Source organism: Mercenaria mercenaria, chromosome 16 (genome assembly GCF_021730395.1).
Source record: "Mercenaria mercenaria strain notata chromosome 16, MADL_Memer_1, whole genome shotgun sequence".
NCBI classification, from domain to species: Eukaryota; Metazoa; Mollusca; class Bivalvia; order Venerida; family Veneridae; genus Mercenaria; species Mercenaria mercenaria.
This window is the reverse complement of record NC_069376.1, coordinates 53,068,448-53,094,540: the sequence shown is the minus strand read 5'-3', so window position 1 is coordinate 53,094,540 and position 26,093 is coordinate 53,068,448. Positions and strand designations below refer to the sequence as shown.

Below are 26,093 nucleotides of genomic sequence, written 5' to 3'. Positions count from 1 at the left end.
TTCCTTCTTATTCTAGTTAGCACTGTTCATGAATCGTCACAGACATACATACAGATGGCTTTTGTAACGGCTGTTTTATGGCATTTGATGCATCTTAATACTGTTTTGCAGTGCAAATTGCTATCTTAAAAGCTCAATGTTGTTGAACCATGTATTATCGCACCAAAAAAGCTCCTACATAGCCTCAAGGGGTAAATGTTTTTAAATCAGGTCAGCAAGTTGACAGAAGAAACTTTACTTTTGGTCTTGAAACTAGTTTGAGAAACAAATATGTGTCTATGACTGTTTCGCCCAGACAGTTAGACATTCCAGCCATCCAGCGGCTAAAGGAAGGTCGGTGGTTCAATCTAGGTGCCCGCCCGTGATGTAATAATGCACGGAGGGGCACCTGGGGTCTTCCTCAACCACCAAAGCTGGAAAGTCGCCATATACCCTGCGACGTTAACCCCAACAACAAATATTCCGGTTCTCGAAGACTCATTTTTGATTTGATTTCTAGGCAGTACAACATGTTTTGGAATGAATTCCGACTGTCATCATGAAAGTTTAAATGTTTACATACATGTCTGTACTTACTGGAAAAGGGTAATTTTGACCAATCTTGCAGTGACAACCACAACAAAAGCAATATTGTAAGTCATTCGAAAATGAAATAAAATAAATTTAAAATTTCATTTCGAATGACAAATTACACAAAATACCTTTTCCTTTATTCAAAATAAACATATAAAAATATATGAAATAATCATCCCATAATCATTCCATTTCAGTCTAGTTTATGCGCATACGATGAACAGTTAAATATAAAGTGTCATTTTGTTCTGTTCTGATTTAATATTGTCTAATGAGTAGAACGCTCAACATCAAGTACAATAAATCGTACATGCTTTTATTAAACATACACTGTAAACGATTTGGCACGTACAGCATCTCATTGGGAAGTGCTTTGCCCTCGTGAGTGCGTATATATATATATATATATATATATATATATATATATATATATATATATATATATATAATTTCAGGGTATTTTATGCGTTTTATGAATTTCCTTACCTAATCACATAATCGAAACTATATAAAGGTTACAAAGACTCAATGAAGTCTGACTTCTCGGCCTTTAGAAATTAGTCTCAGTATTTGTTTAATTTATTTCCAGTTCAGGAAAACGTACTAGCCGTAGGATTGTACAATGTAATAAGGTAATGCACTTATAGAAATACGACTTAAATTTTAACACAAAGAATAGTACATTTCCCTTCGTGATTTATTATAGCTGCGAGTATAATACGCGCGTATTAAGGCAATTTCCTTTTTCTTCATATTTTGGGCTCATAAAGGTATATGTACCGAGTGTTACCCTGTGCAAATTATAAACAAGAGATCAGTAATACAAATAAGGAGGTTCCTATTACATATATGTATTACGTATTAGAAATGGCTAACAAGGGTTTCTTTAAATTCTGTGCCTCTATAATTTGTTATTAGCCCCATTTTGCAGAGAAGATATACATGAAAGAAAAGGGAATAGTATACTCGTGCTTTGAGCTGGGCTTTTGTATCACGTCCAGTTGCTTTTGTTTCATTTTGTATCACCCATACCTAAAGATGTAAGACGTCCACATCAATGTTTCACTCTGTCAATTATGTTACACGGTGTTGAATAAACTTTTATGTAACTTCAAAGGAAATCCGGAATTTAAAACGGAATTATGGCATCGTAGAAGTCCATTGAACGGACATACTAGTGTGATACGGGTTTAGAAAACATACAAAATGTCATGCCAACGCATTTGATAAAGCCAGTACTTTAAACGGAAAATGTATAAAGAGGTAACAAAAGAATATTACCAGCTTTAGATAAAATGTATTTTATCTTTTGCATAGTCAATTCATTGCTTTCCCGGATGATATCTAACTCTGGGGATAAGTTGAGGGAGGTATAATAGCGTTTACTGAAACTATTGACCGGCAAATCATTCGATATATGGTTTATTACATGTTATCAAAGTAAATTTCATAGTTTTATCTTTTAACTTTTGACTTGTCAGCTCCGTAAGCATGTGTTGACTTTAGTCCGGTCATATAGCGATTTATAGGGGTAATGTTATAATACCTGATAAGATATTAGCAAAATAATGAATATTGGACTTTCTGAAGAAATATTCCTTCGTAATATTTCTTTTCTTCTGTGCGTGATATCTCTGAATTGGTACATTTCATGCAAATCTTAAAATGCCTTTATTTTCCGTTCCGCGACCAGTGAAGTTGCCATTGAAGTCTGGTTAGGAAGGGAACTATTTTTCTTGTACAATTCATTTTTGTATTATCAAACTGTGGCTCAAGCGTATAAGTAATAACACCATTGTTTTCAGCCATAATCAACTTTATTATTTTTATCGACAGTTTGATTTGAAACTTCAAGGTAACAAAATTTAAATGAATAAAATTCTGTTAGATCATGAACTTTACATCATAAAAAATAATGTTGCTTTTATGTGTGATAAAAATATCTTGGATGGGAACAATTCTTTTGATAGACAATTTCTATGGGACGGGAAACAAACGGTATTTATTTATTTATTTTTAGGCCTTCAACGAAATTTCTTCTAAAGACACTGTGCGAAGACACCACGAGACTGTCACCAACATATCAAGCCATATGGTACAAACAAACAACATCGAAAAAAGGTTTCAGCCTGCAACAATAAAGCCAACGTAGTAAAGTCTTATTACCCTTACATATAAATCTGCAGAAATAATGAGACATTTAAGTGCGTAGGTTGGCATATAAAAGACGTTTACTGCACCGTGTACAAGGAAATAGCAGCAAACTAGAAGGATGGGGAAAGAGAAATTTCCTGTCAATTTCTCACTTGAGAATATTGCCTTTTTCAAGTCATTAGTACTCATATTTGTAAGACAGGTCGTAAAATTTCAAAATTATATAGAATTTTTAAAATGTTTGAGTCAGGAAAGATCTATTATGCCTGTCTGAACTGGTGCCTCGTAAACAAACACAGTTTAATATTTTTTAAACATTATAGGTTGTTTTCAAGTGTAGTTCAGACAGTACATTTGGGTGCATATCTCATTAGCTCTTGTGAACATGGCTTATTCAAGCCGAATCTCATATTAATTTTAAATTACATAATTCTATGTTTTCAAACGATTTTCTTGAATACTTTCAGTGCTTGATTTAAAGCAATTAATGCAGACATTGTGCATTACAAGAGCACAAAGTAAATATGTGCATTTTACGCGTATTCCTAATGAAAAACAGAAACAATTTAAAATTATTAGACAAGCGCCAGTTGCGTGATACTAGAATCTTAATACTCTAATCGAAGTTGTGTTTAATTAGAAACCTTCATTAAATTATCGATCAGACATCACCATATTATTGCTAACAGACATAATGGAGACAAGCCAATAAATCTAACGTTGATTTATTTATATGTGAGACAGTACAATTTATTAAACTCATTTTCAAACCCAGTAATCTTCGGAATCGTTATATACGTAACAAAACCAAACTTCAGAAGACAGCAGCTTTATGCTCTGTACAAATGTTAAGCCTTAGAAACTGTAAGACGTACTACACTCTATATGTTTGGTATCTTTTACATCTTAAAAGAGAAACTATTCATATTATCATAACAAAACTGTTGTACTTTGGACGTTCGTCCGTAATTCAATCGGTCTGTCAGTCGGCAGATACGTTGGTTTCTGATCAATAACTAGATAATGTGGCGGTCTATAGTAGTCAAACTTCGTAGAAAAATTGTCCGAGGTCAGTAAACGATCCCAATTACATGCATTCTGAGAGTCAGTAATCAAGTTCACCATGACCGTAAGACTGAAAATAGTTTCCTATCAATAACTGGTGAACTTTTGATATACCCTAATCAGTTAACACTGGATGAGTGCATAATGTCACTAGATGACTCCCTCTGCTTTTAGGATCAGGAGAATTCCATTGTTCCATCTGATGTTGGTGGTAGTAGATTTATGGTCAGTGACAAGAATCTTTATTTATAATGAAAACGTTCCATTTTTGTTATATTGTCATTTCAACTATCCATAAACAATGCAAGCAAACACAATCAATAATATCTTTTAATGATAAAATACGTTTTATAACAATTAAACAAATAAGAAAATGTATAGTTTTCACAGTATACAATGTAGACATATACTCCATTGAATGTGTTTGTTATATGGCTACTTTCGTTGATTAGCTACACATTACTTAAAGGATCTATACTAATCTTCAATATCCGTAGCTAGAATAAAAATCAGATCTTGCGAACACCAGATATGGTATCTGCTTTACAACTTGAAAATGAATATGATCGAAGGAAAGCAAATTTATCACTATCAACATCAAACGCTGTCCTCTTATCAAGCATTTCAAAAGTTATGCTTACGAAGTATTTTTTTATATTTGAAAACATGTGCACGCTTTTTTTCCTTTATTCTAAAGATAAATTAGACCCACATTTCATACCTTAAAATAAGAGCAGTTATTACATATAATCTATGCAAACATACGATTAGCTTGTTTACGTGTATTAACAGAACTATGTTAGGTTTAAAACAGTACATACCCAGTACGTATGTAGCTGAACACGATATAAATGTGTATAACCACTAAACACCTGGAAATCATTCGACTGTTATTACATGACATTCAAATATGGATGGAAGCTCTACATACGCAATAAAGTTATACAGTAAAGTTAAAGCCATCTTGTGAGGATTTTCTTTACATCTGAAGTAAATATCTAAAGATAAAATAAATATTTTAGTAAAAGATTGGCATTGGATGACTTTACTTTATATTTATCGATGTGCCAACAGATTAGTATTAATTAATTCTCTAAATATACCTGTTTACAACATGATTCATTACATGTCCGATGTCCCTAAATTGGTCTAGGTCTGTTCACGATAACAACCCATAGCCCTACCACCTATTTAATTTGGGAACCTGTCGACCATAGGTACACTCAATGACAAATATATAAATACATTAAAAAGTTCCTCATGTTCCTATTATTACAGTAATCAGTTAATTGGTGGATATCTATTGTTTGATTTTGATAGTGTTAAACTTATTTTTGTGTGACTTAATCCAATTTCAACAGATGATCAAAAGTGTTCTCTTGTTACGAGTGCGAAGTATTACGGATTCTTAAATAGCGATCATTACTTTGTGATCCATCTATGCATCAAACCAAAAAAAAAAAATAAACAGAATCGAAACTAGCTGGTTTTTCGTGAATAACGTATCACTGCGATCAATATATCAAACGCTTAGAAGCATATTAGGTAAATATAAATATCACAGAAAGCGTCTTTAAGGGTAAACGAGATCTCATATGGTTGTCACGAGATTCACTCTATGTTCTACGAGCATTTCATATTTGTTTCCTTTGATAGATTTTTTTTATCAAACACATATATTGTTTCTAGTACAAAATTTGCAAAATATTTCCTTTATTTTCGCTCGAAATTCTATGTTCATGAACCCATAGATGAAAGGATTTATCATTGAATTTACAAAATATGTCCTCAAAAACACATGATACAATATTTGTTCCATCTTACTTAATTTTGTTGGTATATCAGGATTGGAATACCTCAGAGTGACAATCACTAGGTAAGGGAGAAAACTCACAACAAAAGCTATTGTAACCATCCGCATGATTAATGTATTTCTACGCAGGCTGAATTCTTTTACTTCGGCATGTCTTAGTTCATCCGAGATAATGCGGTTCAATCTTGCCCTACTTTCAATGCTTTGACTGCGATAAAGAATCCCTCTAACACTATCTGGAGTGAAAGGAGACATTGGAGTCATCGGTGTCATTGGGGTTAAGCAGTTTGTGCTTGTTCCTGATCCTGATGACAAGGGGCCATTTTTTGTTCTATTTTTATCTCTTTTATTAATGTTTAAATATAGTAGTTTAGCGTTTGGCTTCTTTACAGGCGAATTACATGAAGTGTCACTTGCGCTATCATCCGATGTCGCTTGTTGAACACAAAGATTGTTGCGTGTTATATCAAGTTTGTCACATTCGGCATTCGAAACACTACAAATGTTATCTAAATTAAGCGAACTACTTTGTGTGTTGCAAATGTTATCTTTCATCAAGTTACCTTGAGATCTCTTTCCAATATTTGATTCTAATTCTTCCTCCTTTTTTGAACATGCTTGCTCTTTATTTCCCTTTTCAAAGTCGTTTAACACAATGCTTACTGTCGTTTCATTACTTTTTCTTGCTTGTTGCCTTGCAAGATTGTTGAAGGGACTTTGGTCTATGCGGTTAATATTTTCAAGCGAAACCGCACGAGAACCTCTGCTGCTCCAGCTCATTCGATCACGGTTATCAGCCGGACTATTTGGCACGGTGCCGGTAAATGCAGACATCATGCTTATACCGAAATATTTCAGGCTGTGTCTTTTTTCATCAGATACATCTGTACTTGTTGACATAAATAAACTGCGTCCAATGAGTAAATAAACCATGGTCAAAATAACAAACATAATGATGTGTCCACCAAACAAGAAGAAATAAAATCCTGCGGGTAATTTGTAATGCTCGACATAGAAATTTGATATCAGACACGTCTTACTTTCTATTTTCATCACTTTTCCCGTCTCACTGTCTGTTTTCTCGACTTGGTATGTATAGGTTCCGTAGAATATAAGTGACGGCCATGTTGATATTATACCCAGGAGAACGGCTACTAGACACGTCCTTTTAGCATACCTCACACCTAATTCCCTTCCAAGAAATGGCCGACAAACCATTAAATACCTGTCAATTGAAATAGCAATTAAGACGAACGATGAAGAAGCAGATGCTATAAATGTTGTGAATCGCGAGATTTTACAAACGATGTCATAATCAAAATTCATAGGGTTCCACAATATGGCCGCCTCCGTCGGCATATTTATAACACATGACATAAGATCAACTCCCGCCAGGGTGAGAATAAATATTGTTGTTTTTGTTAATTTCCATTTAACTGTGAAAATATATATAACGATTGAATTTCCCACGAATCCAATGATCATAAACAATATCACAAATAGAAATGGATACATATAAATATCCATAAGTTCCCGTCTTGCTTCGTCAACGAGTGGACCGTTGTATACAATTAAGTCCTCGGTTAAATTGACTCGTGACGTCAAATTTGACGTCATGTTCCCCTTCTCCATTGTTTCCAATCAGTTGTTTGGAATGAATCTTACAGTCATCTGAAAAAAGAAAAATCAGTAATAAAATTTATTATAGCAACAGTTATATTTTAAATGCAGAGTACGAATGTGTGTAAAAATATGTGAATTTTATGCATATACAATGCAGAAAGTTACTCTGCATTTCATACTGCGATTTTTGTTTAGCATAATAGCCATCTTAGATATCTAGAAATCAATAAAGAGTACTTCATAAATATCTCAATGACAGAACTACGTAATTTAATTCACTAAATTTTATTGTTTCAGTGACGGAATTTAAAATAACAGCGTTAAACTAGACTTCATTCTATGTCGTCTACCGTGTTTATATGATTTGACGCAGCAATGTGTCGTCTTGCGAAAGGGATGGTTGGTCATGTTACCTTCCAATTTATGAACCTTTATCTATCAACTAAAGTTACGAAACACAATACATGTTCTGAACCAGAATTAATACGGTTACTGAATTGAGGGCTTTCGATACCAAATTATAATATCAACGTACTTTTGGTTGGTTAGATACCAAATTATTTACGCAAATTTTAAAAAGAAATTAATAGTACTACCATCATGGGAACACTACTATGTTATAAGTCTAACATTTTGTACATTTAAGGTTTATACTTTCAGATATAATTAGTTCCTCTGTACCTTATATCAAAATCTCCTAAATGTCCTTATGTTCAACACTGACCCTCCTTTTCTATTAATCTCTCGTTTGCACTTCTTACATGTAAAACTACCAGTAATTAGTTATTAATTTAAAAATCCATATAATAAATAATTATAAGTTCCTTTTTAAATGATAGGCAATAAACCTCACATTTTTAAGTTATAATATGTATTACTACACAGATCGATTATTCCTCAAAAACATGTTATAGTTCTTACGTTATAATTATCCGCTATATTCTCAGAGACACTATTCCTCTACTCTAGAATGCTTTATTACTCAACGAGTAGATTTATGAAGATGCCTTTTTACCAGAGAGATACAAATGAATTTCCAATAGGTTAGTGTTTAGAGACGTTTTGCGAAGATCATTATCTACATAGACAGGCTAATGCAAACTCATTATATCTCAATTATTTTGAACCTGATGTTTTTATCCGCTTTGGTTACTCCAACTTTGAAAACAAAAATTTATGCTTCTTCAATTGTTTTTTTTCACCTGACAGAATCTAATAGTTCAACAGTTCACACTGGTCAGAAAATTTTAACATTATACACTATTATACATAATTATAACATTGTTTACAGTTTACCAATAGCAATTGCTAATATTGTCCGTAAGTATTGACCTGGCACTTATGAATATTCCGTATGTTTCCGTAAATTAATTTTCGGTGTCCGAACCTAAACAACGATATAACTGTTGAAAAGGCAATTATATACCGTCATGTATCATGTGCAGATATAGCTGTGGGGACAAAGCGTTATGCCACTAACCTCAGGGTTGTGTGTTCGAGTCCTATGTCTGACTTAATTGGTTTTTTGATTTATTTTTTGTGGGGGTGGTGGAGGGGGGCGGTATTTTATCTGTACATCTTTACATCTGTAAAAGACGGAAACTTGTCACACTTACCATGATTTATCAACGAAATACTCTACTATCGATTACCATTCTTCTATGTACATAAAATCGTTCTACAAAATGTCGTTTAAAATCTTCAGGACCGGACAAGTATTCATTCATTCGACAGACAATTCAAAGAACTGTTGTTAGCGACACAAAATGAAATGTTTCATAAAATGATATAATCATAGATACAAATACAAACAAGAAATTATATTTAAAAAAAAAAATGGTTAAAAAAGAATTCGAACCCATGGTAACGTGTTTCAAAGTCGGAGAACTTACCACTACACCACTGTGCCGTTGGTTCTCTAAATTGATTATTTTGATAAATCTAGATATTTTCAGGACACAAATACATGTATAGCGTAACATAACGAAAACGCCCGAAAATATTGGCGAAGATTAATGAGTGCCAGGTCAATACTTACGGACAATATCATGTTGTTTAATTTATCGGAAACAAAGCAGGGTTCTACAAGCTAATGGTTAAAACGGTTAAAATAAGACAAATCACAAAGAAGCTGACTGATAAATACATAAATGCACTCTGCTAAAATAAACAGATAAACAGTAATAATTATAATGAAAATGCAGAACTTAAATTTAATGTTAAAATATAAAATGTTAACATATTTTCAATAAACTTTTAAATTTGATAAATAATGTGAAAGGTGATATATAGAATGCAAAACAACAAAATCATGCTCAAAGAAAGGCTTATTTGAGCTAATATTATGTGTTTTATACACGCAACGAGTTTGCGTGACGACGTTAATAATTTCACTGAAATCATTTCAAATCCATCAGAAACACTAACGCTAAGAGTATGATTTCAAAATTTTTGTCATTAAAATTATGTTACGTAGCAATGAAGTTCCCATCTGAACGTTTAATACAATATTTCAATTTTCTTTGCCAAGTAAAAACCCATTAAATACTTCAATACATCTTTACAATTAAAACACTCTTCAATGAAGAGTAATAAAACAGAAACGGTGCGTTTCGAAAAGTATTTAAAACTCCAAGTTACAGTACATTCTTTACGAAGACTATTCAAAACACATCGACACTATTCGTTCCTTTTTCAGAGGAAAATGAACTGACACAAGTAAAATAACTGCATTTCTTTTGCAAAACTTCTTTGAGCACCCATTTACTTACATACTATTGCCATTTGTGTCGTACAGTATTCACAACCACAATTTATACGTAGAAAATATCTGGTTTTCTTTCCAAAACGCTGTATCTACACAGTAAATATTAAAATGAAAATAAAAACATCCAATAATATATTGAAAATTGAGTTCTTCTTTTAGGAGTCTTGTTAAAATCTTCCAGAAACAAATTTACATTTCGTTTCAGGTGTTTCCATCAAATCTTATTCACGCATTTATTTGTTTTGACATATTGAAACATCCATTTACACAAACAGAAACGTTTATATGCTATTATTGGCCGGTATATATTTTATTACATTATTAAGACACCAACGTTATAGTGTAATTATGTAGTAATAAAAGTATCAAGACAACAGCGTGTATCATCAATAAAAATAAAGAGTTCAAAATTCATGGTGTGCGATGACATTTATTTCTCACATTAAAATCTTACTTGACAATTTCAAGGACGGTTTAAACCACTTTACGCAGTTTTGAATTAGAATCTTTTTATAACTGAACTCTAGAAGATGGATCATACTGAGCCTGAAAATCTGACAAACAATTTAAATTTTCAAAAAGAAATTGTACCGTACAACTGTATTTTAAGTTTACAAAAAGCAGTTTCAGTCGTAAACAACATTTTCGTTGAATGAAACCAGTTTTAATGCTGTTTTGTGAAAACAAACCACGTGTTTAACAATAGGCAGCTACTATTTCAAAATACTCAGCTGAAAAGTAATGCAAAATTATTTAATATAAACTTCCGTTCACTCTACATTCATACAAATAAATGAAAGATTATTTTCAAACCCTACGTATACGTGCCCGCTTTTCAACCGAGAACAAACCGATTTTTAAAGCAAATCTTTCGTCAGGTGAACCAAAACAGACACGTCGTTTGCAAAGTTTGCGCGACTTGTACTTTTTTCGTCATGTGAACCAACTCCGCGCAAATTGATTAGAAACTTCTTTCGTATTGATCTTTTAATACACCATACCAAGGATGAAAATGAAAAGTAAAAATTTTAAAAAGCATAAAATTAATATCAGTATAATGGTATATTCATGGAAAAGTTTTCTTCAGTGCACCACTAATGAAGTTCATAAGCTAAACGGCGGCAGTAACTAAATTCTTTACTGCACGAGAACCAAACATTGATACATATATATGCACTGGTTGGGTGCAATTTACACCGAACGTAAATACAGGATATTAATTGAAACAGAACGAAACCTTATCCTGTTGAAATACACTCAAACACATCAATGGAAAGATAACAGCAGACGCTAACTAAGTCTGTTTATGAGAGGGGATGAAATGTGCAAAACCTCTTATACCCCTCCCCACCCACCAATCAACAGCGCATCAACACTTAATACTAATCGTATCAAGACATTTACTTCTTATATATATATATTATATATATATATATCCCGCTGAAATTGTTTCCTGTAAATACATTATATATATGAGTGAACTACTACAGGCATAACAAATAATGTATGCACCAAAATTCACCGAAAACGTAATTTATCTTATACTTCTTTCTCATTTATTTTTTACTAATGCCGTGCTGCATACGTCTGAAGCGGTAAATCTCTGAAGTTATAAAACCATCAACTATTGGGAGCTTTTGGAAAAGTTGACTGTCTGACGTTGCGCCACAATGTATTCCCAAACACAAAGTATCTCATATGACAGCCATGTAATCATAATGTGAACATAAAAAATAAATCAAGCGTTGTTGCCTTTGGATAACTTCACCTCCATAAGAGCATTTTTATCATCGATCTAATGACTACGCGATGAAAAATATATTTATAAGCAAAACTTACATTTCATGATGCACTATGCATATGAAGTACAAACTATGTACCTTCAGCAGAAGATAAATGAGCTGCGCCATGAGAAAACCAACATAGTGGCTTTGCAACCAACATAGATCCAGACCAGCCTGCGCATCCGCGCAGTCTGGTCAGGACCCATACTGTTCGCTAACGGTCTCTCTAATTGCAATAGGCTTTAAAAGCGAACAGCATGCATCCTGACCAGACTGCGCGGATGCGCAGGCTGGTCTGGATCCATGCTGGTCGCAAAGCCACTATGTTGGTTTTCTCATGGCGCGGCTCATATCTTCTCATAAACATACAGAAAGCAGCTGCTATCCTACGTAACACTATTTTTGTCGAATAGATTTATTGCCCGCTAATTTCCGTATTCATATGCTTATTTCTGCAATGTTGCACGTTTGCATACACGCCAGCTTGTTTTCCTATAATATAAATTGTGTCAGCTTTCTCTGCTTAGCTCTCGTTAACAGGCCCGTTCAAACCGAGTCTGCTATCATTTTTTTTTCTTTGTCGCATTCTATGCTTCCAAATAATCATCTTCTTACAAATTTCATCACTATCACAACAGCCAGTTTAAGAAGAGTCCATCCGTCTTTCGAGTATAACAGCTATAAAAGTCAACCACGCACGTGCACTCAGTGTTGCTAAATTTTCGGTCCTTTAAGATCATTGAGCACATTCAGTTTTACTATATAAAGCTAGTTCTGAGAGGGGCTAGTGTGCGAGGTTTTGCACATTTCATAAACTCTCATAATCAGACTCAATCAGTGTCCAGACTTACTTTGCCCTGTTGCGTTCTATGCTACAAAGGATATTATAGTCTTTTTACATTGTTATATTCCTCTACTACTAATATGTCTTTAACAAAATGCATTTATTATGATATGTCATATAACAAATATACAAAACTTTAAACTATAGAAGTCGTTATGCTAATGTTAAGAGAATTTCATTAAAATATGCAATAAATAACCAATTATCATTCCATTTCTTGTTTTGTTTGGTATTTTCATTGACAAAAACAAAGCATTAATAAGAAGAAATCTGCAAATTCCATCAGAAGGATTTTTTTTTGCAAGGATAAATACCACTAAAAGTAATAACAGTTGTTTTTGCAGATGAAGTGTGTGCGTGCTGGAAAATGCCAGAAATAATTATCATTAAGTTTTGCAACATAAACATAGTTGAGCGAAAACTAAGTAAAGAAAAGTAAATACTGTGGATATTTTCAAGCAGTCAAGTGTATAAGTGTCTCTTCTTTTTTTTGTAAATTTCATTTTCTATCACAACAACAGCTATCTTTTAGTGCCATGTGGCGGCCATAAAAAGTCTCCACGTAATTTGATTCAGTGTTTTTATATTTTCTGGTCCTTTGCGTGCATGGTGCCCTTTAAGTACTTATGTAGATTTTCGCTTAAACCGTTGCTAGGGAGCGTGAGGGGTGTTATCTCTCATTAACAGACTAAATCAAACCAAGTCTGCTATAACATTGATTGGTTGCATTCTATACTTGTAGGATATTCTTATAGATCTTTTTAATATTGTGCAAAGTATGTATCAAACCAGTCACAAGCACCGTAAAATAGAAGAAGTGGAAATAAGTGTTGCAGGATCGATCTGACTGAGCCTGCTCATGGATAGTAGTGGAAGCGCGTGATACCGTTTACGTCATCTAACCCCTGATAGAACAGAACTCAACATTTGTACATGTTTCAAGTATTAAAACGCTTTTGTGACAATAAAATAGAGAAGGCGTTTTCTCTAGTCTATCAACGCGACAGCAATGAAATTGCTGCAGGCTCGGTTTGAATGAGCATGGTCATGGACGTTAGTTGAAATGCATGCTACTGCATACACCCTCGAGCCAGCAACAAACTGACAATGTAATGAAATGAATGTTTCATGTATTCATCAACAAGTAGCAACGAGTGTTTTTAAAATGAACACACTAACAATATTGGTTGAGGGTTGAAGCAACCTCGTAAATACAAATCAATAATAAACAACTCGAAATTGGGAAAGCTCTATAACATCAGTCCATGAAACAGGACTAGCCAACACATTTTATTAAATTAAAATCTAATGGGGATTTTCTAAGAAGTTTCATAAAAGTGCTCCCATGTAAACACACAAAATGCTAGACTAAAGTTAAAGTGCCAGCATGCACAACGCTACTATTTTGGCGCTTACACGTAGCACGCAATAGTTTGCGTATCAACATGTTGAACGCTATCTTTAATGTAAATAGCTACAGTGTAAGCGTCAACGGGCAGAACGCTCGCATGAAGAACGCTAAAGTTTGAGTGTCAGTATGTGGGACGCTATCCGTAAGAGTAGGTAAGTGAACGTGAAAAACATTGATACTAATTTTTGACCATCTTGCACTGAATAAACTAACAAGCTTACATAATATTTGGAAACAGTTTACTTCTCAAAATGAAATGAATTTGCAGTTTGATATAATTTAAAGACTTTCTTAAATGTAGCATTATACATGATATTCCAGTTTGTTACATATACTTATTTTACTTCACACCATTTGACACTCACATGAAGTAGGTGCCATCCATTGCAACACTATTTGCAGAATACTGTTAGGTCATTTTTCCGTGCACAAGTGTTATATCCACTTTTTGCATTTCTCCGAAAAATAAAATACATATAATTCTTATTGTCATATTTCAAATTTTCATATTTCACTAAACTAAATGAAATTAAGACGTATTTAGCTATTGTGAAAACATATGTTCTTCTTTAAAAATCATTTCTACATCCTGCGATTGTTTTACGTCTCAAAGAATCACCGATTTCCTGAATATTCTGCAATGATAATAGAACATTTCTTAGATTCCTATAAAACATAACAGAACAGAATTGTTCTGTTCCTATAAATACTAGCAGATGTTAATGCATTCGTAAAATGTAGTAAAATGTACTATTATTAACATTTGAGTATAAAAATAGTCTAAGGTCATGCATAATTTCGTGACATATAATTGAAAGTGTATTCATTTTTAAATGTAATAAGATATTTTGCATAAAGGTTAATTAAACAGTCCACATTTTTCTTAAGTAGGACAGCTGTACGCTGTATTATTGTAATACTCAACTTTAACATTAATACTTTCTGCAAAGTGGCTATAAAGCAATATCGTCACATATCATAAAAAACTCTTTTGTAAAGAATGCGCAAATGAAATTAATAGAAAGGAATTTAACTTCCGCTGCTGATAAAGAGACAAAAAGCCTGTAAAATGGAAGGACATGGACTCGTTATAAAGACATTTTACTATTTCCGTATGATTACGTATTTTGGCCTTCTTCTGACGTCATATGCAGCTCCGCGTGCAAATGGCTTACAGAAAAGAAACGGAAGATGTGAAATGGCATATGAAGAATACATTATTTGCCCTTTGTCAAAAATGGCGACCCAATATCTTAAATGTAGTAAATGCAATTGATTTGTTTGTTAGAAATTTAAAGATTTAGTTTTATGTCCTTCTTGCCCAGTTAAATAGACTTACGTTAGCATAAATAAAAATTTAATGAACATATTTTTTCGTAAGAAATGATGTGAATATTAAACCAATTGTATCACACCGGTCATTGTTGTGAATTGACAGGATAATCATTGGAAATGCAAGTTTTTAAAATTATTATTACCTCCCTATGCCTATCTTGGTCGCCCAAACAAGACATATTTAGAATAAATGAATATGCTTAGACAATGTAAATAAAACTTAAATGTAAAACTAAAGAATATACTTCGATGAAGAGAAACACTCAGATCTTTAAATACTATAATATGAAAAATTATATATAAAAACTATAAAACATACGGACCGTTCCATGAGAAAACCTGTATTAGTATCATGATATAATTATTGTATAAACTCATGTTTTTTTCTAATATTTATGAAGAACTAGAAAATAATATGCGGTCATTCAGTTATTTAAGGCAAATCATAATCTACCATATTTTACATATGAATGTTATTTGTGTTGTCACGGCAATCGAAATTTCAAAAGCACCTATGCACCATGAGAATATTAAGATGCATGGCTGTTATTTTTCAGTAAAATAATTTTTGACTAAATATTCAAATGTATAATGTAAGTGAAACGCATAATTTGTCGCATAAATGAAATGAAAAATACACGCCGTGTACGACGACGTCATACTGCTTTCAACGAACAGATGTTCTTTGTATTGAACATTTTCAATGATTATAACAAAACTGTACACAGACTGTAATTCTGTATAAATGATTTTTTTTTCTGCGAAATAATCAGAATTATTACAAAACATGTAACAAATTTTGCAGTGATTTATTGTAATGTAACAACCATATTTCTCACAAGAAGCAGATACGGGTAGAATTTGGTTAAAAAGTACAAGAAAAAGAAAGTAAAATTTGTTTCTGTTACATGCAATTGCATAATTACTCTTTCCCGAGGCAACACAAGAATTTTACGTTTGATTACATCACCCATGAAAATTTGCAATAGAGTTTTACTTCCAAAACAAACTTAAAATTAAAATGCTGAACTACTATTAATCAGAGATGGCGAATTATTGCTAAAGTGTATTTCACTAAATAAATTACATGCCGAAGGTTGCATTGCTTTTCGAGAAGTTAAGATTGTTTTCCTTCTTTATATGTTGATGTGAGACTACATCTTGATAAGTATTTGTGATAGGCGGTATGTGAAAGGTCTCAAAATGTCAAGTAATTAAAAAATAAAGGAACGGAAAATCAGTTTATTTCGAATCCTTCGAGGTTTCACCATCTGATGAAATTATCGACTTTCAGATGTAAGGACCGTCTCAAGAGAGTACGAATCTAAGACGAAGAAAATAAAAACCGAGACAGTGTATTATTCTGTCGGTGTCATATTGATGTCTTTTCTATGAAGTAGAGTGTCTGTATTACATAAAACTGTAATATGGCATGCGGTTTTCGACAAACGCATGACTTTTACGTTGTAGTATTAGAACTATATTGCAATAATATGAAAAAGATCGCAGGGTCTTGAGTTAGGTCCCCGGGCGGGGCGTATTTCGATAAAAGACATTGTGACTGAAATCATTAGTCCTTCCCCTCTGATTCATGTGGGAAAGTTGGCAGTTACTTGCTGAGAACCGGTTTGTACTCGTACAGAATCCAGGAACACTGGTTAGTTTAACTGCCCGCCGTTACATAACTGAAATACCATTGAAGAATGGCATTAAGCCCTCCCCCATTCCGCCACAAAAACAAACAAACAAACAAACAAACCAAAAACATGAACCATATTTTGAATATACAACTTAAAGCTCTGAAGTGAAACACACATTTCTAACCATTAATGCTATGTTATTTCTGTCCAAGTATCTCCTATTGAAAAAAAATCAACAGTTACTATTTGTCAACGTTTATGCGTTTGTCCTTTGTATATAGTTACTTGTTTCGGGCAGTTTTTTTAAAGAGTTCAGAGAACGCACGTTAGAAATATGCACTGAGAAATGTGTGCAGTTAAAACCAGTTCTGTATCAAACCAGTGTGTGAATGTTGTAATAGTAGAGGAAACTTCGGCTTTTTGGGACTGTTTCCTGTTATTTTTCTGTTTCAGAACAACTTACAGAATATATGATATCGTTATTAAATGATGTCATAAAACTGTTAGCAACACTCAAAAAGTAAGTGTTCAGTACTTATATAATGTATCATATTTGCTGCGCTACTTAGTGCAAATACCTTATCATAAATCTTACATATACTTAGAACGCCGGGCACATTTCTATACAACCTCGACAAGCATACGTATGTTTTTGACAACACAGAAAGTAACGTCAGACGACCTACAGCTTTTTCCGGAAGTAAAGAAAACTTGAAACGAAAGTCGCATTTGCATTGGTTGATAGTACGCGCAGAGGTCATCCCGTCTAAATGGACTTCTCTTTCTTTTTGCTAATGGAGAATCAATTTTCAGCACTTTCTAACGATTTGAAAATACCTGAGCTTTAGCACAACATGTCAGCTTTTCATCTACGAAAACACCTTTGAACTCGGAATAAACACATATCCCACAGCGGTCCGTAACGGAGCAAGGGTATATGTAGATTTTTGGAACTTCGTCAAATCGTTCAAAAGGTCTTTTTGATGTTGTCCAAAAGTGTCAATATATGCCTCGGATGTTAGATATTTCCGTATTTGAGAGCAGCAGACCTAGACATTTCAGAAACAGTTTTGAAAAAGAATTTCGTTAACTTTAATAAAAGTTGATTCTATGGAAGCGTGAAAGGGTCATCATACGTTAAAAACGCGAAAAGGATATATATAGTTTGCAAAGAGAAATCTCCCTGTTGTACTTACTCGCTTAAACGTCTTTTAATCACAATATTATAAATGCATTATTTTGACATGTTGAATCTACTTTTTCTTTTAATTTGCAAACAATGACACTTCTTTTGTGCTATAATACGCAAGGATTGTTTATACTGCACCGTTTAAAATGTATCACAGATGCGACGGCATCATTTAACTTTTGTAAACAGTCGGAACTTGACTAGTCAATATACAAACTAGGGATGGGAACGAATATTCGAATATTCGAATATTCGAAAATCGGTCGAATATTCGAATATGAAAATCAAATTCGAATATTCGTAAATTATTGTATATTTCTTTTTTTCAAAATAAGTATCATTGATTTTAGCTCATTTTAGGCAATATGAGCATGCTAAGTCTACAGAATAAAACTATGTCATGTTAGTTTATCACGTATCAAAAGATGTCCAATTAACAAGAAAATAGCAATGCATAATTGGCAGGGGCCATCGTTACTGATTAACAGTTTGCAACAGGCGTCAATGTGTCAGATGCATGTCAAAAGATGTCCAATTAACAAGAAAATTGCAATGTATAATTACCTGGGGTCATCGCTACGGATTAACAGTTTGTATTAGGCGTAAATGTGATATCTTTTTATCATTTGTTCATTTTTATTGGCGCCTGTTTTATGTAACAAGTTGTAGAATTTTTTTTTTTTCGAAAACAATACCAAACTTGTAGATATTGTCGATCTTTTCACAATATTTTGTACGACGTTTCAGACCATCCGCAAAATCGGTTTTCATCCGCAATCGGCCGTATTCGAATTAAATTTTGAAGTACTTAATAATAAAATCAAGAAAAACGTATGATTGATGCATAAGTTCATGTTGAAGGAGGTTTAAGTCTGCCTTACTTGCTTTTTTACACGCCGATTGAAATTTTTCAAAATGGCGGCGGTAATACAACAGCGCGTCACATGTTTAAATGGGACGACCTGCTGACGGTCCAAATTATAATCGTTTTGATTTTTTGTATCATTTTGAAGCTAAAATACTGAATTAGTTAAATATGTTCATGATTATACTGACAGAATCGTGAAATAAATCTTTAGAATCGGCGGGTTTCGCTATGTAGGATCGGGTTACCCGAAATAAACATTTTTTTGGCCTTATTTACGATGATCCACGGTTTAAACAAATGAATACGTTGTGTATATGCCAATCACTTAATAAGAATTTGAAACTTCCATTAAAACTAACCGAATATTCGAATATATTCGAATATGGCAGACCGAATATTCGAATATTGATTTCAGTATTCGTTCCCATCCCTAATACAAACATATAGTTTTAATCTCTTTTCATTTCAAATGTAATACTTGCGAACGGATTATAATATTTTATATCTAGTAATCTTTCAATCATAGTATATATGTTTAACCATTACGTAACGAAACCTCTTGAGAGTCTGGCATGAAAAGTATAGCATTTGTTATTCATCTTGTAACTTACAAGTTTCGTTTAATCATAATAGTGTCCCTGGCGTAATCGAAACGTCTCTCTTTATTATGTAATACTGTTAGCAACACTCAAGAAGTAAGTGTTCACTACTTATATGAAATATCATATTTGATGTGCTACTTAATGCAAATACCTTATCATAAATCAAGTTGACAAATAATACATCTCAGTTGCATTAAGTTGGGCATAAGGGAATTCAGGTTTGAAAATAGGAACCGTTACGCCATAGAACTGCTCGTCCACAAAGAATATTCCTTAACGTTACTTCTCAGCTGACATGACAAGCTTTATCCATACTCCCAACTCCAAAATAATACACAAAATGTGTGCAAGGCTTATTCTGAGGCGACTGTTTTGGTTTAAACAATAACACGATTGCAATGTAATCGGCTACAAGCTAGTACTTTTCATATTGTATTTCACTGTCAGAACCGGCACATTCCGAAACAATGGCTTACATTCAACGAAACAATATCTTTTGTATGGTTTCACCACTCACACAACAATTATAGAAGACAAGAAATTCCAACAGGGAAGATGCTATTCAAGTATCGTGTAATACGAATACAAAACTTGATATATTCGCCTAAAATTTGTTACCAGTCATATTATAGTTCGAGTCAAGTCTTGTCTATTTGATTGGTTAATGTTTTGTTAACGACAAAAAAGCAGTACACAATACGTTCACCTACCAAAATTTTCAGACCCTAAGCTATTCATTTTTTTGTAAGTATGCCTATAAATTCTTAAAGCCGGACTTCTTCAGAGAAAGAAAAAGTTTGAAATAAAGAAATTAAAATGATTTTTTCAAGTTTAAAAGACTATCTAATCTGTAGAAAGACAGTTGTGATATGAAAGGAACACATATACCTATTGTCTGGAAATAACATCAGCTGGTGCATCCAGACTTACACAAAACATCAAGACAACGTATGGAATGCATCTTGCTTTGTGAAATGTTACTTTTTTATCTATTATCTTTGCCTTTAACTCCAATAACAATATCGTTCAATCAAGTGTAAAGCACATACCTTTCACTTACCACTGCATTGTATAATGCCATAAATAAGGATATAGAAGAATTACGTTTTTGCCATCTTTTGAATAAAACACTTCAAGGAATGTGATTTAGTAACTTATTTCTTTTCTATGTAACTAAAAGTAAATTCAAATCCACATATGTACTAAAAGTTTGTACTCTGTGAATAGTTACATCTCTACTAGTACTTAAGTGAGGAACCAGTGGCGCAGTGGTTAGCGGGTTGGACTACAGCGCACGCAACTTGTCGAAGATAATATCCCGCTGGGTGATTTACTTAAAGGTATACTAGACTTAGATTTCGTACTTGAAAACATGAACAGTTATTACATATATAAACATAAAATTAACACGTTTATATGCATTAACGGTACCATGCTTTAGGTTTAAAATGGTACTCACTGTATAAAATGTTAGCTAAATACAGTATAAATCTGGAAGTTTTTTGACAACGGACTGTTACTTCATGACATCTAGTTATGAATATAGCTCTACATATACAATTAATTTAAATAATGAGTAAAATTTAACACATTTTATGAGGATTTTCTACTTTTTAGGCAACTATTTAGAGATAAAATATTTGAGTGAAAGATTGCCATTAAATATTTTTCAACTGGTACTGTTTCCAGTCATATCGGCCTATACTGGATGTTGGAAAGGTAAATATGACACGGGTCGTGGGCTTGGCTGGAAATAATTAATAGTAAATCCATTCTGTATGGGGAATGTTGTAGACTATCCATGTTAAAAAAGTAATTTTACCTTTAAAGCATTAAAATACATACAGACGAAAGAGAGTAGTCCTTGTCTGTAAGCGATCTTTATTCACAGGTATAATGCATAGGAAAAGTCGGAAGTTAAATCAATAGCTTTTCGGGTCGTATGTCTCTTTGAACAGGTGGTTATTTCATAACGTTAACTATTGTCATCGAAGAATATATATTTATCCAACATTTAGGCGCTTCAGGCGTTCTATACTTTAGGCATGGGTTAATTTCGTCGTGAATGAGTGTATGTATTTGACACCCGTATAACTGCATTGCTAGAATTGATACTAGGCTTAAAGTATTCGTGTTTTGAATCACTTTCAATGGAATGTTAACGTATTCTGATAAAGGACAATTTGAAGTGAGAAAAAAGTGTAAATGTCAGGTATAAGTTACGTTGTCACAAAAATATACAAAATGTATCGATTATTTATTTAGTATCTATTTCTCAGGATGAATATTATTTTTGTATGATACCTTAACAGAAAGTGAGCGTTCAGACGAAATACAATGTGTCCAGGTCTAATAGCACATGATGAGGAATACATTTAAAGAGGAAAAATACACTTTGCCTTCACATATTTTCTAAAGGAGGACAAATTAATTAATATTGACATTTGCCTTCCCGCTCAGATAGTCAATATTGACTTGCATCATACCGCACGGGTAACATTTCGAATAAAACACGTATACAAATGGGAAATAATGTTTTCATGTTTTGTATAATCGAAAACTGTAAACGAATACAAATACTCTAAGAATGGAATGCAAATAATTCCGAGCCAGCTAGAGGGATATACATTCCTTGCCATTTGCCCCCTTGGGAACATGCTTTCTTTCAAAGTAATTACACAGTTTTATGACACTTTACTAGGTCTCCTTGAATCTTTGAATCTTTACGCAGAAATATCTTTCATATTATTTAGGAAAATGGCATTGTCAACACAAGACAGAAAATATTATACGTAAGACATTCCTATAAAATATATTTTTAACGTGTGAACATATATATACCTAAGTACAAAGATATAAAGATATTGTAAATTATGGTGACGTCCATCACTGTGCTTATCGTTCCTTATACGTAGTGCGATAAATATTTCAACTTCTTTCTTTTGTTCGTGACCCTTGATTGACCGTTAAAAGCACTACAACTACCGACAGGAAATTAGTGACACTAATTAAGATTTATCGCTTTCCTGGAGTTTATTAACTGAAGTGATGCCTTATATCGATTCTTAAGACATTGTGATTTAAAGAAAAGCTCATGTAACATTCAGCTGAAATTCTTGAGCCCATTTGAATGAAAATACCAATGGACACTTACCATTCGAGTGATACTATAACCAGAAAAGTTCGAACGAATACTGAATTAAATAAGGAGATTTAATATTTTAAACTTTGCTTATATATAGTTATTATTAAACGGGATGACTGCTGACGAAATGTCTTCAGTTTTAGTGTTATAGAGCACCATCACCGATATTCTAAGGAACTGCCATTTAAGGTGAAGTTTTACAAATGCACTATAATCTTTGATGATTGGCAGTAAAACGGTACGGCGTTACTCTTCGTATTCTAAGAAGGGTTTGATTTAATCTTTAACTTCAGTACGTGTCGAAAAGCCTGCTCTTATGCTTTGACTATACTCTGTCATACACTTATGTTAGACTTGAAGCTGGCGAGGAGATTTTAATTTACTATTTTAGTAAGGTCCATTCTACGTTATGTTTGGTTTGCCATTAACTGCAATTGCCAGTTAAAATGCAATTCGTTGGATCCTATCTGTGATTTGTTTCTACTGTTTTGTGTGTCCCTTTACTTTATAATATATTTTAGAAATGAATGAAACCCCGAAACATATCAAGCCTGTGTATTGAGATCTATTTCTCTTTTCATTTACTTTTCTACTGCGAAATGTAAACGAATCAAAATAGGTTAAGAAATGAATAAGATAGTTTCGCAACATTGTATGCATTTCAAATTGCATACATTATTACAGAAAAATATATACTGGGAAATATTATTTTATGTTAAGTGTGTGTATTCGGGTTTAACGTCTTTTTCAACAATTTTTCAGTTATATAAACGACGGTGTCTACTTGTAGCAGTGAGCACAACGCCCAACTTTATAGTGCTGCCTCACTGGAATATCACGCTGTAAACACGTGACATGATACCCCACCCAGTCACATTATACTGACACCGGGATGAACAGTCCTAGCACTACCCTCTTAATGCTGAACGCCAAGCGAGGAAGCTGCTAGTACCATGTTTTACGTCTTTGGTTTGACGCAGCCGGAGAATCGAACACACGACCTCCCGCACTCGAAGCGGACGCTCTACCGCTTCCGAGGCGGTTATATATTATGTTAAAGATTTACAATCATTATATTGGAGTAACTAATAAAAATACACTAACTTGCATATCTTAAATCAGATAAAGGGGCTTTATTTAGCTGTTCTATTGTTTTAAAATAAAAATCAAATGTCCTACAGGAATAATTACGTTCCGAGAATGTAGACTCCCAAATCAAAAACCTATTGTAGTGTTTGTATGTATGTATGTATGTATGTGTAGACAGAGTAAAACAAATAGATAATAAGGACATATAAACACATAAAGCAACATGGTAGGGTACCGTTACAGAACGCTGAGTGGCAAAAACCCCTTTGGAATGGTAAAGACATAACACAAATGTAGGTCAAAGATCGATTTTCCAGCTTTTAAAGGAGAAGCTCCCGGCATTATTTCAGGCATGGACAGGCACTCAGGCAGAACATTTCAAAAGCCAACTAGATAACTTCTTCATAATTATATTTTAATCATACGCTCGAAGCAAAAGTTCGAATCTATAGCGGCGAGGAGTCATTCAACTGTTAAAAAATATGCACGAATAGATAACAACAGAAGCATTGCCTAACTGTGTTATAATATAACACTTGCCGTATCAATCATATCTAGAATGGAATGATTTTTGTGAAGTATATGTGCACCCACCCCCCCCCCCCCCCGCCCCCACCACCTTTTTTTAGATTGTACACTTACGTCATCAAATTTTACTAAAAACCGATAGATCCTCCGTTTTGTTATTTTGATAATTATTTTCATTTTATTGTTTGGCAATTTGTTCTTGCATATTTTAGTTTTTAGAGAAACGGCAATTTCAGTAATTGCTTGCTTCCTTTATATAATTACCTTTTGCAAAACATCAGATGTTAAATATGGAATTTATTTACGGACTGTTTAGGTATCAAGGTCGCATTAAATTTTAACAGAGCTAAGAAAGATCATCAACGCAGGAATGATATACGAAAAGTATCCTATGTAAGGTGAGACATTTCAAATTCTGTGAACATAGGTAGACATACTGTGTTATGTTAGATCTAATTTGAAAACATTTGATACTGCTGATATACCGTTAATTGGCTGATGCAATTGTACGTCATGATGATTTAATGGTGCTGGCTAATATCAACACATTTTTGTTTTAATGATGTAGCTATAATCAGTAAGCACATAAGGTGTTGCATTAATGAAACAGAGAACAAACAAAATGTCGGCAGTTTAGCAAACATTTTGGTTATAAAATATGTTGTCAGACAATAAAACATTGCATAAGTCTCCTTCCCTGCTTAATATGTGTATTTAGTAGATTCGTTACATTTTCAGATATTATTCATTTATCAAGCTGCACATGTGATATCAACATTACGATTCTAAACATAAAATAGTGTGACGAAATGCGTTTGTTTTTTGGTTATCTAATAAGACACAAAAGTGCGATTCATGTTCTATATTGCCCAACATAGTTTACTTATGCTGTATGGGTATTAGGGAAAAATACATCTATTTCCTCGAGATAGCGTCAACAGGAAAATTTTGCTGTAAGCCGTTATGCGTAAGAAACATTTTTAAGCACAATTGTTTTGACTCTTCCATTACAGCTTCCTTCGGAAACGTTTATTCAATATCTACATGAAATATCCTGGAATGTACTTTGTGAAAAGCACTCATACATGTGACAGTTAATCTGTCTAACATGTGAGAAAGTCCGAAGTCTTTTCGGTCATTGAATCCAACATTTGTCACACGTTTGTCTAGCTTTGAAACATTGTGGGAAATTAAATGAAAACTGAGATATTTATCAATTAATTTATTAAATATTCATACAAATTAAGTATCTTGTGCAGGAACTGATGTATACTGGAAATCTACTAAAACATTTAAAGCACATTTAATATGGATTTGTGCAAAACATGTATACTGCTACTTAGGAGTGCCTGATTTTTACAAAACTGGTATGTTGATATTAACAATGTTATACTCTCTAGACAAGTATAACTCATTTTCTTTTGTCCGTACGGAAATTACCTCTAATCCGCCTACAGACAAGTTGTCATTAACAGCCTAACTTGTCATTATCTTTTCTATCGTGTAACATCAGCAAAATGTTAGAGTTTTCCCCAAATAAAGATAGAATTGCTTTAAACAAATATATTGAAAGTTAATTATTACACTTATTAGAAACGCACGGTTTGAAACAAATCCATTTAATTCTTTTTCTCGTTTTCTGTTCCAGAAATCTGAAGCACGA

General features: G+C 33.2%; 1 protein-coding gene across 3 annotated transcripts in view; it reads right to left on the bottom strand.

Moving 5' to 3' along the window:
* Window positions 1-4,670: 4,670 nt before the first annotated feature.
* LOC123540626 (uncharacterized) overlaps window positions 4,671-26,093 on the bottom strand; it is a 72,814-nt gene continuing 51,391 nt past the window's right edge. The window contains exons 1-2 of one of the 3 annotated variants that reach the window (XM_045325826.2): window positions 14,400-14,654; window positions 4,671-7,276 (exon numbers count right to left, since the gene is read on the bottom strand). In XM_045325826.2, the coding sequence (XP_045181761.2) occupies window positions 5,459-7,237 (1,779 nt within the window). In that variant the 5' untranslated portion in view covers window positions 7,238-7,276; window positions 14,400-14,654 and the 3' untranslated portion in view covers window positions 4,671-5,458. Of the gene's footprint in view, window positions 7,277-8,149; window positions 8,252-14,399; window positions 14,655-26,093 lie in introns of those variants that run through there. The other 2 variants (XM_045325827.2, XM_045325828.2) reach the window with 2 other exon arrangements.